The sequence below is a fragment of the Notolepis coatsorum genome, assembly GCF_963971535.1.
Source record: "Notolepis coatsorum genome assembly, chromosome: 5".
Lineage (NCBI taxonomy): Eukaryota > Metazoa > Chordata > Actinopteri > Aulopiformes > Paralepididae > Notolepis > Notolepis coatsorum.
This window is the reverse complement of record NC_140169.1, coordinates 100,181,638-100,195,780: the sequence shown is the minus strand read 5'-3', so window position 1 is coordinate 100,195,780 and position 14,143 is coordinate 100,181,638. Positions and strand designations below refer to the sequence as shown.

At 41.8% G+C, this 14,143-nt stretch overlaps 1 protein-coding gene across 1 annotated transcript in view; it reads left to right on the top strand.

Moving 5' to 3' along the window:
* The window catches only part of lama2 (laminin, alpha 2), a 384,202-nt gene extending 370,287 nt beyond the window's left edge, over window positions 1-13,915 (top strand). The window contains 9 exon segments of the mRNA XM_084314199.1: window positions 1,390-1,502; window positions 3,759-3,852; window positions 4,174-4,269; window positions 5,086-5,166; window positions 5,892-5,969; window positions 9,287-9,497; window positions 9,951-10,081; window positions 10,265-10,484; window positions 12,684-13,915. Of these exon segments, the coding sequence (XP_084170325.1) occupies window positions 1,390-1,502; window positions 3,759-3,852; window positions 4,174-4,269; window positions 5,086-5,166; window positions 5,892-5,969; window positions 9,287-9,497; window positions 9,951-10,081; window positions 10,265-10,484; window positions 12,684-12,850 (1,191 nt within the window). The 3' untranslated portion in view covers window positions 12,851-13,915.
* Window positions 13,916-14,143: the final 228 nt, after the last annotated feature.

Below are 14,143 nucleotides of genomic sequence, written 5' to 3'. Positions count from 1 at the left end.
AGTTCATATAACAGAATTAATCAAACTATACAGACAGCATACCTGCTTCATAAAAGGTATGACCTTGTGCTTTTAAAGGAGTATGACCTTGTGCTTTTAAAGAAGTATGACCTTGTGCTTTTCCTCTGGTCACAGCAGAGCTTAGAGTTGGCCCTATTAGGCTGTTAGAAGGAAGATTTTAAACAATTTTCCCAGCTGTGAGTGTATAGATTATACACTTAATTTGGAATATAGTAGCTGCAGGACTGACTGAGGCAGATCTGAAAAGCTGGAAATCCTTGACACAAAACTGAATCATGTTTTGAGGTTATTTTAATTTATTGTGGTCGATTTAAAACATGAACTTATGTATTATTTCCAGGGTTTTTAGACCAGTAGGTTTAGTACACTATACTGGTAATTCTTCCCAAAATTACGTTGTTGTTGCACAACTGGGAAATGCAATGATGAAATCATAATAGACCCATATATAGCACCTAGCACTGATACAGATTAAGTACTTAAGGAACTGAAGCAGTGATTAGCAATGCAGAAAACATGCACCCAGAGGCTACTTTCATTGTGGTCGGTGATTTCAAACAAGTGTTTCGGCGCAAGGTGTTGCCTGAAACAAACACCACCCACTGTGAAGGAAGTCTTCTGCTGGTCTGAGGAATCGGACGTCATGTTACGAGACCGCTTTGAACGTGCTGACTGGGAGATGTTCTGGGATGAGTCCGAAAACATTGAACAAGTACACGGAGGGAATAAATCATTGGATTTATTTAAAAATTTATAAATGACGTCGTCCGGGTGTTTCCCCAACAAGAAACCATGGATCAGTAGTTCCGTGTGCACAGCACTGAAGGAAAGATACACTGCTTTTCTCTCTGGAAACCAAGAGAAATAGTAGGAAACATGATACAGTCTCCACAGAATGATCACAGCAAACAAAGTGGAATATAAGGAGAGAATAGAGACACAACTAAGTAGTAGACTCATGCAGCGTGTGGCAGGGACTACACACAATATCGGATCTTAAAGGGATACCCAGTAGCACAGCCAATATTGCCACCTCCCTACAGATGAGCTGAGCGACTTTAAGGCCAGTTCGAGGTTAACTACACCATCCTCCTAGGAGAGACCCCACCGCCTGCCGGAAAACAAAGGCCGCCCTGGTCTACCTCACTTTTAACTGCTGTTTTTAAATCATAATTTCCTGCTTTCTGCTAAACGATCCAACTGACTTACAAGGTGGAAGAACTGTGTGCAGAATATTTATGTTCCAGGGGAAATATTGTTACTAATCTTCATCTTGACCAGAGGCCACAACCATAGGGAAAATACAGTGAGGTGAGAAAAGGGCTTGTGTGTGTGTTGACTGACAACTGTGTTTGTGTCCAATGGCAGGATTCCTGTGGTTCCGAGGCCGGACCGGTGGTTCTGGAGAAAGCCTTCCAGTTTGGACTGAGCAGAAACACTCATATGAGCTTTGCCTTCGATGATGCTAAAGTCAGAGAGAGGTACAGACATTATAAACACTAAAGTCAGAGAGATATACAGACATTACTGACACTAAAGTCAGAGAGATATACAGACATTACTGACACTAAAGTCAGAGAGGTACAGACATTATAAACACTAAAGTCAGAGAGATATACAGACATTATAAACACTAAAGTCAGAGAGAGGTACAGACATTATAAACACTAAAGTCAGAGAGAGGTACAGACATTATAAACACTAAAGTCAGAGAGAGGTACAGACATTATAAACACTAAAGTCAGAGAGAGGTACAGACATTATAAACACTAAAGTCAGAGAGAGGTACAGACATTATAAACACTAAAGTCAGAGAGAGGTACAGACATTATAAACACTAAAGTCAGAGAGAGGTACAGACATTATAAACACTAAAGTCAGAGAGAGGTACAGACATTATAAACATTAAAGTCAGAGAGGTACAGACATTACTGACACTAAAGACAGAGAGTTACAGACATTATAAACATTAAAGTCAGAGAGGTACAGACATTATAAACACTAAAGTCAGAGAGGTACAGACATTATAAACATTAAAGTCAGAGAGAGGTACAGACATTATAAACACTAAAGTCAGAGAGAGATACAGACATTATAAACATTAAAGTCAGAGAGATATACAGACATTATAAACACTAAAGTCAGAGAGGTACAGACATTACTGACACTAAAGTCAGAGAGAGGTACAGACATTACTGACACTAAAGACAGATAGAGTTACAGACATTACTGACACTAAAGACAGAGAGTTACAGACATTACTGACACTAAAGACAGAGAGAGGTACAGACATTACTGACACTAAAGACAGATAGTTACAGACATTACTGACATTAAAATTAGAGAGTTACAGACATTAAGATGACCAATGGTTCTCAAATGGTGTCCGGGGACACCAGGGGTCATCCATGTATCTATCTGCTACCTTTAGGGGCTATCATCCGCAAGCACTTGTTGTTGTGATCCCTTGTTATGCAGATGACACCCAGCAAATATCTCCAATAAGCCAGATGCTGACCATTACACGCTGTATCTCAACAACATATTTTCCCTGTTATAATATTGTATGGCAGGTGTACTTTGGTAGAAAATAGTTCCTACATGAAACTGCTCACAACAAGGTGTGTGGATTATCTTGATTAACCAGGTTAGAATTTCTGGAAAGAGACATTACTTTCAAGTTTCTCAAATGTATTGTTTGGTGTTTTGAGCCACAAACTTCTGACATCTCTACCCAAATAATTTTTGAGGAATATGTTAAAAAAGACAGTAGGAAAGGGCGGTCAGGTGGCGTAACGGAGATTGCGTTCGTCACCAACCCCGGAGCGGCTGGATTCGCCTGTTCGAATCCAGCTCACAGCTCCAGGGTTGTCACCAGCTTGGCTGGCCGTTCACACTAATACAATTGGCAGTATTAGAGGGTGGGAGAAGCTGGCGGGGTGGGTCCGGGTCGTTGTAAACAGCGACTCATACAGTTCGGTCGGGGCGCCTGCTAAGCGCGGATAGGATCTAAGTGGGATAGTGTGATCCTTCCACACGCTACGCCCTCTCAGTGAGAATCCGCGTTGCCAGGTGAAAAGAAGCGGTTGATTGGCTGGACGTGTGTCGGAGGAAGCACGTGGTAGCCTCCACTCTCCCAGACCGACTGTGGGGGGTAAGTGCGCAGCGACCAGGAAGGGGATTGGGAATTGGCATAACGACTAACATTGGGATGGGAGAAAATCGGAGGAAAAAGGAGGGGGAAAAAGATTAAAAAAAAAATTAAAAAAAGACAGTAGGACACTAGGACAGCTACAACTACAAAACCTGGCAAGAGTTTTAACCAGCGCCAAGAAGAGAACATAATAATAATAATGATAATGTTTTTAAAGTTATTACTCTGGATGCCAGTTAGTTTCACATTATCAATATACAGCTTGATTGATTGATTGATTGATTGATTGATTGATTGATTGATTGATTGATTGATTGATTGATTGATTGATTGATTGATTGATTGATTGATTGATTGATTGTATTGATTGAATCCTTGGGGAAATAATTAAGTGATGTTTTTTACTGTATTGGTTTGTGTGTGTGTGTGTGTGTGTGTGTGTGTGTGTGTGTGTGTGTGTGTGTGTGTGTGTGTGTGTGTGTGTGTGTGTGTGTGTGTGTGTGTGTGTGTGTGTGTGTGTGTGTGTGTGTGTGTGTGTGTGTGTGTGTGTGTGTGTGTGTGTGTGTGTGTGTGTGTTAATCAGGTTAATCTTGGAGTTTGAGTTGAGGACTAAGGAGGCCTCAGGCTTGGTACTCTACATGGCCAGAATCAACCACGCCGACTTTGTTACCATACAGGTCTGCTGCAGATTACATTATTTTATATTATTTGTATTATATATGTAACATACATAATAGAACATAAAATATCTGTTCTAGATTTTAGATTAGATTAGATTATGTTTATATATATTATATTTGATTATATATGTTTATATATTAGATGTTTAGATTAGATTATATATGTTTATATATTAGATTTGATTATATATGTTTATATATTATATATTATGTAACATATATAGAGCATAAAATCTATTTCATTCTTTCCCCAACCCCATCTCTCTCACTTTCTCTCTCCCTCTCTCCCTCTCTGTCTCTCTCTTTCTCTGTCTCTAGATTAAAGAAGGCCAGGTGTGTCTTGGTTACGATCTTGGTCACGGCAACACGTCAGGTTGTGTTCCATTCTCCATCAATGACGGCAGCTGGCACAAGGTAGGAGGCTTCAAGATGTCACAGGATGTAAAGAATCAATTCTGGCACCAATTTGCGACCTCTAGGCAAAAGAGCCCATCTTGCTATTGCACTTTGTTTACATGTTTTGTTTTGGTCTCATGTGTGGGTGTGATGTGATTATATACTGTTATCTACAGTAGATGAGATCGATTATATACTGTCAGGAGAGAGATTATTCGTTATCTACAGGAGAGATATACATTATCTCTTGTGTAGATAACAGTATAATATCTCTCATTTACATAACATGTGTTGTCTATTTTATCTACCTGTTGTATCTATTTTATCTTCTTAACTCTTTCTTTGTGGTTTATTGTATTCTTCTTGGGACCATGTTGGAAACAAGTCGACAGACTTTCACATGTTATCCTTGTACCCCTTGTTTTTATACTATTGTATAAATTGTATGTACTAAATAAAAAATCAAATCAAATCAAATCAACATCAGATAATCTCTCTATCTCCTATAGATAACAGATCATCTCTATCTGTCCTGTATATAATAACAGTATAATCTCTATATTTATTTTGTGTATATAACAGTATATAATCTATCTATCTATCCTATAGATAGCAGTATATAATCTATACCTCTTCTGTAGAAAACCATATATAATATATATATATATATATATATATATATCCTATAGATAATAGTATTGAATCTATCTATCTCTCCTGTAGATAACGTATATAATATATCTATCTCTCCTGTAGATAACAGTATATAACATATCTATCTCTCCTGTAGATAACAGTATATAATATATCATATATAATCTTTCTCTTCTTTAGATCCGTATGACTCGTAACAAACAGAGAGGTCTGCTGATGGTCGACAATAAGTACAGTAAACCGATGATTAGTCCTAAGAAGGTACACTCTATCTGTCTCTCTATCATTCTCTATCTCTCTACATATATGCATACATATATGTCTGTATCAGTCTCTCCCTCTATGTATCTCTCTTTCTCTCTCTCTCTCTATCTCTCTCTCACCATCTACTATGTGTTCTGTTACATGGATATAATTCATGCTGTAGAGTTAGGATGGTTTAAATGCAGAGGACATGTTTATGCAAAAATTTGCTTGTATTGGCAAATAAAGAGATCCTAATTTTGTTAAAATCTCTCCCCTCCTCTCCTCTTCTTGTCCTCTCCTTTCCTCCTCTCATATCCTCCTGTCCTCTCCTATTCTCTCCTCTTCTCCCCTTCTCCTCTCCTCCTCTCCTCTTCTCCTCTCCCCTCTCCTCTCCTCCTCTCCTCTCTCCTCCTCTCCTCTTCTCCTCTCCTCTCCTCTCCTCTTCTCCTCTCCTCTCTCCTCTCCTCCTCTCCTCTTCTCCTCTCCTCTCCTCTCCTCTTCTCCTCTCCTCTCTCCTCTTCTCCTCTCCTCTCTCCTCTCCTCCTCTCCTCTCTCCTCCTCTCCTCTTCTCCTCTCCTCTCCTCTCCTCTTCTCCTCTCCTCTCTCCTCTTCTCCTCTCCTCCTCTCTTCTCCTCTCCTCTCCTCTCCTCTTCTCCTCTCATCTCTCCTCTTCTCCTCTCCTCCTCTCCTCTCCTCTCCCCTCCTCTCCTCCTCTCCTCTTCTTCTCATCCTCTCTCCAGGCTGACCTGTTAGATGTGGTAGGGTTAGTGTATGTTGGTGGGCTGCCTCTCAACTATACTGCCAAAAGGATTGGACCGGTACACACACACATGCACACACATGCAAACACACACAAACAAATATTTTGTGCAAAGGTTATGTAATATTGGTTTAGATGAAAAGGCCTGTGATTGGTTTCAGAATTATTTATTTGAGATGTTTCAGTGTATGAAGTCCGGGAGTATCCAGTCTGAATTGTTGTCCGTAACAATGGGTGTTCACAGGGATACATTTTGGGTCCTGTCCTTTTCACAATTTATATTAATGATATTGTCTCTTCATTGAGTGGCTGACAAGTCCATCTCTATGCTGATGACACTATTGTGTATTGTATTGCTGATTCCATTGAGCCATTGAGATAGATATACATTCTAAAATATGTATATACATTCTAAAATATACAGTCCAAAAATATACAGTAAAATGTACAGTAAAATGTAAAATGTACAGGAAGATATACAAGGATTTATACTGTTACTCTGACTCTGTGCTCAGTGAGGCGTTATACAGTCTGATGGCTGTTGGTATGAAGGACTTCCTGTGTCGTTTAATGTTGCATCTTGGGAGCCTGAGTCTAACACTGAACCTTTCAAAGCACCCAAGGTCGCCGTACAGGGTTAAAAACAAATACAATTACACACAGTAAAAATTATTTTATTATTTTATTATAATACACAATATTACAGAGTTACACATAGGGGAGCAGTTATAATAAACTTAAAATTAAAGTGAATATGCCAGAATTAACAGATGGGTTTTGAGACGGGAAACAAAGGTGGAGAGGTTGTCTATTGCACAGATGTCTTGTGGTAGGGAATTCCAGAGGCGGGGGACACAGCGGGAGAAGGCTCTGGATCCCATGGTAGTCAGACGGGAAGGGGGCAGTGGCGGCTCTACCACTAGGGGCGCTAGGGCGCCGACCCACCTGCTGGCCAGCTGCTGTTAAATCAGAGAAGAAGACAATAAAACTTTTTCGTTTTTGTGTTTTATAGCCCTATAAATAATATAAACATGTTTAAAATTAATAATATTTACTCATTTTAAGTATGTTTGTATTTCCAATGCACAATATAACGTTATTATCTAAATTAAAAAAACATCGGTTTCCAGAGCAGGAAGTGATATCACGTTTTTTTTTTTTTTTCTTTTTGTATTTCTCGGCCCGGGCTATACGCGATAGAGCTCTGAGTGCGCGTCACAGTTTGATCGCTGTCTCCGTCACAGCCAATCAGTGCATACGGCGTTGTGCGTTGAAATATGACTATTATGTTGGAATCCGAGCGCGATTTGAAGCGGTCTAGAAAGCAGCGTGAACTTCCGTGAGAATTTCCATAGCCGCATTTCGCGGAGACGCTCTCTGATTGGCCGACGCCAGTATTTTTTTCCATGGCAGAATTTCACAGAGACGATCTCTGATTGGCCGAATCCAATTTCTAATGTTCCAATTCTAGCTTCTAGCTTGGTTCCTGGTACTAGGACTGTTGTTTGTCTTAGAGCGTGCCGTGCCGTGACTGCAAGTTCTTTAGACTGTTAAGCTTAGGCACTCTTTCAAAGTTGGTTAAGGTTAGAGTTTGTCATCTTAGAGCATGGCGATAGAACGCCAGGTAGTTTGCAGTCTGTTCGAGCGGAAATGGACAAAGGAATGTACTTGTTGAGTGTTGTGCTAACGTCGACGAGCTCAGCTGAGCTAACACTTGGCTAACAAGCTATATGGCGGATTACACACGTTTATCAAGCTCTCCTGCCCTGGACGTTTCAACTAAACAGTGAGTCTCTCTCTCTCTCTCTCTAACGTTAGTAGTACTAGGCTGGTGCGGGCTAACTGGCTATCGTTCTGGGAGCTAACGTTAGTAGTACTACTAGGCTGGTGCGGGCTAACTGGCTATCGTTCTGGGAGCTAACGTTAGTAGTACTACTAGGCTGGTGCGGGCTAACTGGCTATCGTTCTGGGAGCTAACGTTAGTAGTACTACTAGGCTGGTGCGGGCTAACTGGCTATCGTTCTGGGAGCTAACGTTAGTAGTACTACTAGGCTGGTGCGGGCTAACTGGCTATCGTTCTGGGAGCTAACGTTAGTAGTACTACTAGGCTGGTGCGGGCTAACTGGCTATCGTTCTGGGAGCTAACGTTAGTAGTACTACTAGGCTGGTGCGGGCTAACTGGCTATCGTTCTGGCAGCTAACGTTAGTAGTACTAGACTGCAGCTCTCTCGGATTGAAAATACGTGGATCAATATCGTCTATGTTTGAATGAATGAATGAGAACTTTATTAACAGATTGCAGAATGGGTACAATACAGTACGGCTCAATACACACAATTGTTAAGGGGATGCAGACCAGAGAAAGACGTTTGTCTTGTTTACATCAGGGTCCCAGATTTTCGATTCATATCGATAGTTTAATAGCTAGCCTTGGCTCGTTTAACAATATGCAAAATATGTGTACAGCCCTGTACTCATACTGAAGTTATTCTTGGTATATAATAGGTCTGATTGTGTAACGAATCGATTCCACGTCGCGCTGTGTGTGAGAGAGAGAAGGAGAGAGGGAGAGATCTGCCTGTGTTTGTAGACGGGCGAGTTTTGTTTCTAACTTTTCTATTTATATATTGTGTTTCAAGTTGTGAATTAGAGTCTAGACTATACTTTATTTGACTGGTTGTGTGTTGTTGTAGTAACAGCTGAGCGACTCGTTCATAAGAGCCGATTCATTGCCGTGAGCGTGAGTCGAATCGCTCACGTCTTGCCATGAGTGTTGCGTGGTACTGTACTGTACATGTTTGCATTTTGCAAAATGTTTGGTATAGCGCCCCCTAGTGGCGAATACCCACCGGCCGCCACTGGAAGGGGGAGTGACAAGTTGGAAGGAGGAAGAGGAGGAATGCATCTAATGGGGAAAAATAATGATCTGCTAGTGGGCAGTCCATGGTTCTCTGCTCCAAAAATGGTGGCTTGTTTGCTTGTCAACTTTCTATTTTTCTACCCAAATGTTTTAGTGGAAGGATTGACATGATATTGCTGGTTCTTGAGACATATTTGATCTGCAACGCCTAGTTTGAAATTTCAGCCTTTGATTTGGTGCTCTTGTGACAGCTAGAGGCTGAAACTACTCATTATTAGTTATAAACAAATGTGTGTAAACAGATTAATTAGATTAGGACATAAACCATCAAGGGTTCATTGTGTTAAAGCCTCACATTCACCCACCTGACGAGGAATATACACATTTATTACTGTATATTAGTATTACATATAAATGTATATATATAAACAACTTACATACTCATTTACACACACATGTATTTTATAAAAGCTCTGCCCTGTATGTGATAAGGGGTGTGTGTGTGTGTTTAAAAGATTCTCTACAGTATCAACGGCTGTATTCGTAACTTCAAGATGGTGGGCGGGGCTGTGAGTGGGAAGGCGGCGCCTAGCGGCCGAGCTGATGTGGTGACAGAAGACTTCAACCTGGACATGGTCACGCCAACCGCCAGTCACATGGTCGGAAGATGCTTCGTTTCCACAGAGACTGGCACCTACTTTGATGGCACTGGCTACCTTAAAGCAGGTACGATCTGATTGGTTGACTAAGGACAGAGGTGTGATCTGATTGGCTGGCTATTGTACAGAGGTGTGATCTGTTTGGCTACATCTGTTTGAACACAAGATACATTAGTTGTAGCGTGATTACATTAGGGACACACTAGAAAGAAGGTTGTGATCATTTCACGTATTATTATATTTTATATTTGACCAGGTTCAAAACATCTGTTTAAATGTCAATCAAGTTAAAAAAATCTATTTCAATTTCAATCAAGTTACATTTTCCAACAAAAAGTTAAAAGCTCTAGTTTGGCTCTGAAGAGATGTCTTACAAGTCTGCTTCTCTCTCTCTCTCTCTCTCTCTCTCTCTCTCTCTCTCTCTCTCTCTCTCTCTCTCTCTCTCTCTCTCTCTCTCGCTCTCTCTCTGTCTCTGTCTCTCGCTCTCTCTCTGTCTCTGTCTATGTTTCTTTCTCTCTAGTCTCTTCATATAGAATAGGTTTAGATGTGTCCATATCGTTGGAGTTCCGGACCAGTAGGACTACTGGTGTCCTATTGGCTGTCAGTAACCAAGGCAGCGATGGCCTGGGTCTGGAGATTAAAAACGGAAAGGTAGACACATACACACACACACACACACACACACACATACATACTCCTTTCTTTGAGAGCAAAAAATGCATTCATAAAACTTCCTTAAAAACGTCCGTTTAGGAAAATGTTTATACTTTTGCAGGATTACAAACTAAAATTCCCCTTTAAATTAAGTGTTTGTTCCTTTAATTCCTCCTTTAGCTTCTGTTCCATGTTGACAATGGAGCAGGACCATTCACAGCAGAGTATGCGCCAGATGGAGCAGGCTTCTGTGATGGCCAATGGCACTCTGTCACCGCAAACAAGCTGCGTCACCGGGTGGAGCTGGTGGTCGACGGCCAGAAGAGCCTATCGGAGAGCCCCAACGCCCGCTCCAACACCTGTGACACCAACGACCCCATCTATGTAGGCGGTTACCCTGGTACGTAAAACTACTGTAGCAGACCTCAATAAGTACATATACATACACAGAGACACACACACATAATATATACAGTATATACTGTAAGGGCTGTCAATCGAATAAAATATTGAATCGCAATTAATCGCATGATTGTCCATAGATAACTGTGATTAATCGTTGATTCATTTTTGTCTGTTCAAAATGTACCTTAAAGGGTTATTTTTCAAATGTTTAACACTCTTATCAACATGGGAGATATGCTTGCTTTTTGCACATTATGTTTATTAGATCAAATAAATAACCAAAATATATAGACAAATATTGTCCAGAAAGATAAAGGTACAGCATTTGGCATAAAATAAATATGTTGCAAATAATCACAACATGGCAAAGACATGGACATTGGACATTGGTCATCAGAACATGGCAACAAAAGATGGCCATATTGACCTGCTAAATGTAATACTACTCAGTAATATGAGTACTCACACAATGTAGTGTCCAACTTTACTCTTATTTTTTTTTTTTTTTTATTGGTCTTTTTCCCCCTCCATTTTCCTCCGATTTTCTCCCATCCCAATGTTAGTCGTATGCCAATTCCCAGTCCCTTCCTGGTCGCTGCGCACTTACCCCCCACAGTCAGATCATCTGGGAGAGTGGAGGCTACCACGTGCTTCCTCCGACACACGTCCAGCCAATCACCGCTTCTTTTCACCTGGCAGCGCGGATTCTCATTGAGAGGGCGTAGCGTGTGGGAGGACCACACTATCCCCCTCACGTCCAATCCGCGCTTAGCAGGCGCCCCGACCGAACTGTAGGAGTCGCTGTTTACAACGACCCGGACCCACCCCGCCAGCTTCTCCCACCCTCTGATACAGCCAATTGTATCAGTGCAGTTGGCCAGCCAAGCTGGTGACAACCCCGGAGCTGTGAGCTGGATTCGAACAGGCAAATCCAGCTCAGCTCCGGGGCTGGTGACGAACGCAATCTCCGCTCGGCCACCTAACCGCCCTCAACTTTACTCTTATAAAGGTTCACTAAACCCCCACCTGTTTTTTAAGCATTAAAACCAAACGATGGACCTCAATGCAGTGCAACAACAGACACATTGTACAACAGGTACATTGGTGAGCAAAATGTTCTATTACTCAAAGATCATTCCCTGGATCACTCACACTTCTAAAGCAAATCACACAATGGAATTGTGTCCAACCTCACATGGGGGAAAATAAAGGGTCACAAAAACATCCCCTTCTACTATGTGGAATCAAAACAGTGTCACAAATCCAAGTGAAGTTCTCTCTCTCCCCCTCTTACACAATAACATGTGAGAGGTTGTTTTCATTGTCTGGGCTTGAGAGACACATAAGAAATGCATGTCTGTAAATAGAATTTACTCAGAAATATTTATCTGAAGAATGCTGTCACCAAAATTACATTTATTTTTCTTGATATTTTATTTAACCTTTATTTTATTTAACCTTTATTTGACCAGGTAGTCACTTGAGATCAAAGATCTCTTTTTCGAGCAAGACCTGGCCAATATACTGTACTCACACACATATCAACTCACACACACACATACAAATATATATATATATTATATATATATACACACACACACACAAATATATATATACATATACACATATATATATATGGGCGGCTAAGTGGCATAGTGGGCATGGCGCTCGCCACTAACGCAGGAGATGCTGGGTTCTCATACTAACACAATTGGCAGTGTTAGAGGGTGGGAAAGCTGGTGGGTGGGGATTGGACGTTGTGGACTGCGACTCCTACAGGTTGGTTGGTGCGCCTGTACAGCAGAATCAGGAAGTATCGGGGGCAGTGTGAGCCTCCCACGCGTTACTCCTCGCGACTGAGAGATCGCGCTGTACAAGTGAAAATATGCGACAGCTGCCTCCTCGTGTACCGGAGGGGACACGTGATGCAAGGCTTGGTCCTCACTGCAGCCAACCAGTGGGAGGCATAGTCTAGCAACGTTCGAGACGGGGGAGGGGAGAATTGAAGGGAGAATTGGCTAGGCGAAATTGGGATGGGAGAAAAATAGAAAAATAAGGAGAAAAAAAATATATAAAAAATTTATATATATACACACACACATAAAACAAATGCACCTCAACTCACAATCTCTCTCTCTCTCTCTCTCTCTCTCTCTCTCTCTCTCTCTCTCTCTCTCTCTCTCTCTCTCTCCAGATGGTATTCGTCAGGCAGGTCTCTCTACCAGTGTTTCTTTCAAAGGCTGCATGAGGAACGTGAAGATCACAAAGGCCTCCAGAACCCTGGCGCTTCAGTTTAACAAAGCTTTGGAGATCAGAGGGGTCCAGCCTCTGTCCTGCCCTGCTGCTACTGTACCTGCTTAGAGTCCAACCTCTGTCCTGCCCTGCTGCTACTGTACCTGCTTAGAGTCCAACCTCTGTCCTGCCCTGCTGCTACTGTACCTGCTTAGAGTCCAACCTCTGTCCTGCCCTGGTGCTACTGTACCTGCTTAGAGTCCAACCTCTATCCTCCTCCTCTCTTATCTCCCTTTCTCCTCTCCTCTCCTCTCCTCTCCTCTCCTCTCCTCTCCTCTCCTCTCCTCTCCTCTCCTCTCCTCTCCTCTCCTCTCCTCTCCTCTCCTCCTCTCCTCTCCTCTCCTCTCCTCTCCTCCCCTCTCATCTTCTCTTCCTCTCCCCCCTCTCTCTTTTCCTCTCCTCTCCTCTCCTCTCCTCTCCTCTCCTCTCCTCTCCTCTCCTCCCCTCTCATCTTCTCTTCCTCTCCCCCCCTCTCTCCTCTCCTCTTCTCTCCTCTCCTCTCCTCTCCTCTCCTCTCCTCTCCTCTCCTCTCCTCTCCTCTCCTCTCCTCTCTGCTCCTCTCCTATGTTATTATGTGTTTTCTTGCTGTGGTGTGTGGTAGTGATCTGCTGGCAGGGTTTCAATAAACAGGTAGAAGAAGTAGCCAGCGGTGACTGTTCTATTATCTACCTGTCTCTCTGTCCTTGCAAAAAAAACATTTCTGATCACAATTATTATTATTATTGAATTGTTATTGAAATTTAGGTCAGGAACAGGATAGGAGCCATCTTCGCAAATCAATCATCAAAACCAATTATTTATCATCGAAACGTATTTGGCTCCAGATTTTCGGAAAACCCTTACCTATCACTGCAAATAATCCAATAAATATTGTCAGGTAGGAGAGCAGCAATCAACATTTTGGGTCATATTAAAATTTTAAACGACCACCAGCCAACCTGCCACTTTTCTCTTCTAAAAGTCTGCTGGTATTTTAATCCATTACCCACCGTGGTCATATGGTGAAAACATTTGTCTTCATATCATGCCAACTATTGTAGGGACTGGCAGCAGTCAGTCATTATATTATCTGCATGTTGTGGTGCAATTATGTAATCACCTGTTCTCTTCTCCAATATAATTCTGACTGCATCACCCGGCTGTACTGTTTTTATTCTACAACACAGAAACACTGTTAGCTCTATAGCTTGTCATAGCATAGAAAGGTATGGCATAGTGTAGTATGTTATATAGTGGACACAAAAGAGTGCACTGAAGGTGTATTAACATGCTTCAAATTGATTGGTTGATACAATCTTCCTCGATATCAAACTGCCTGTGGGGAAAGAAACACCTGTCTAACTACCTGTCAATCAAAGGAGG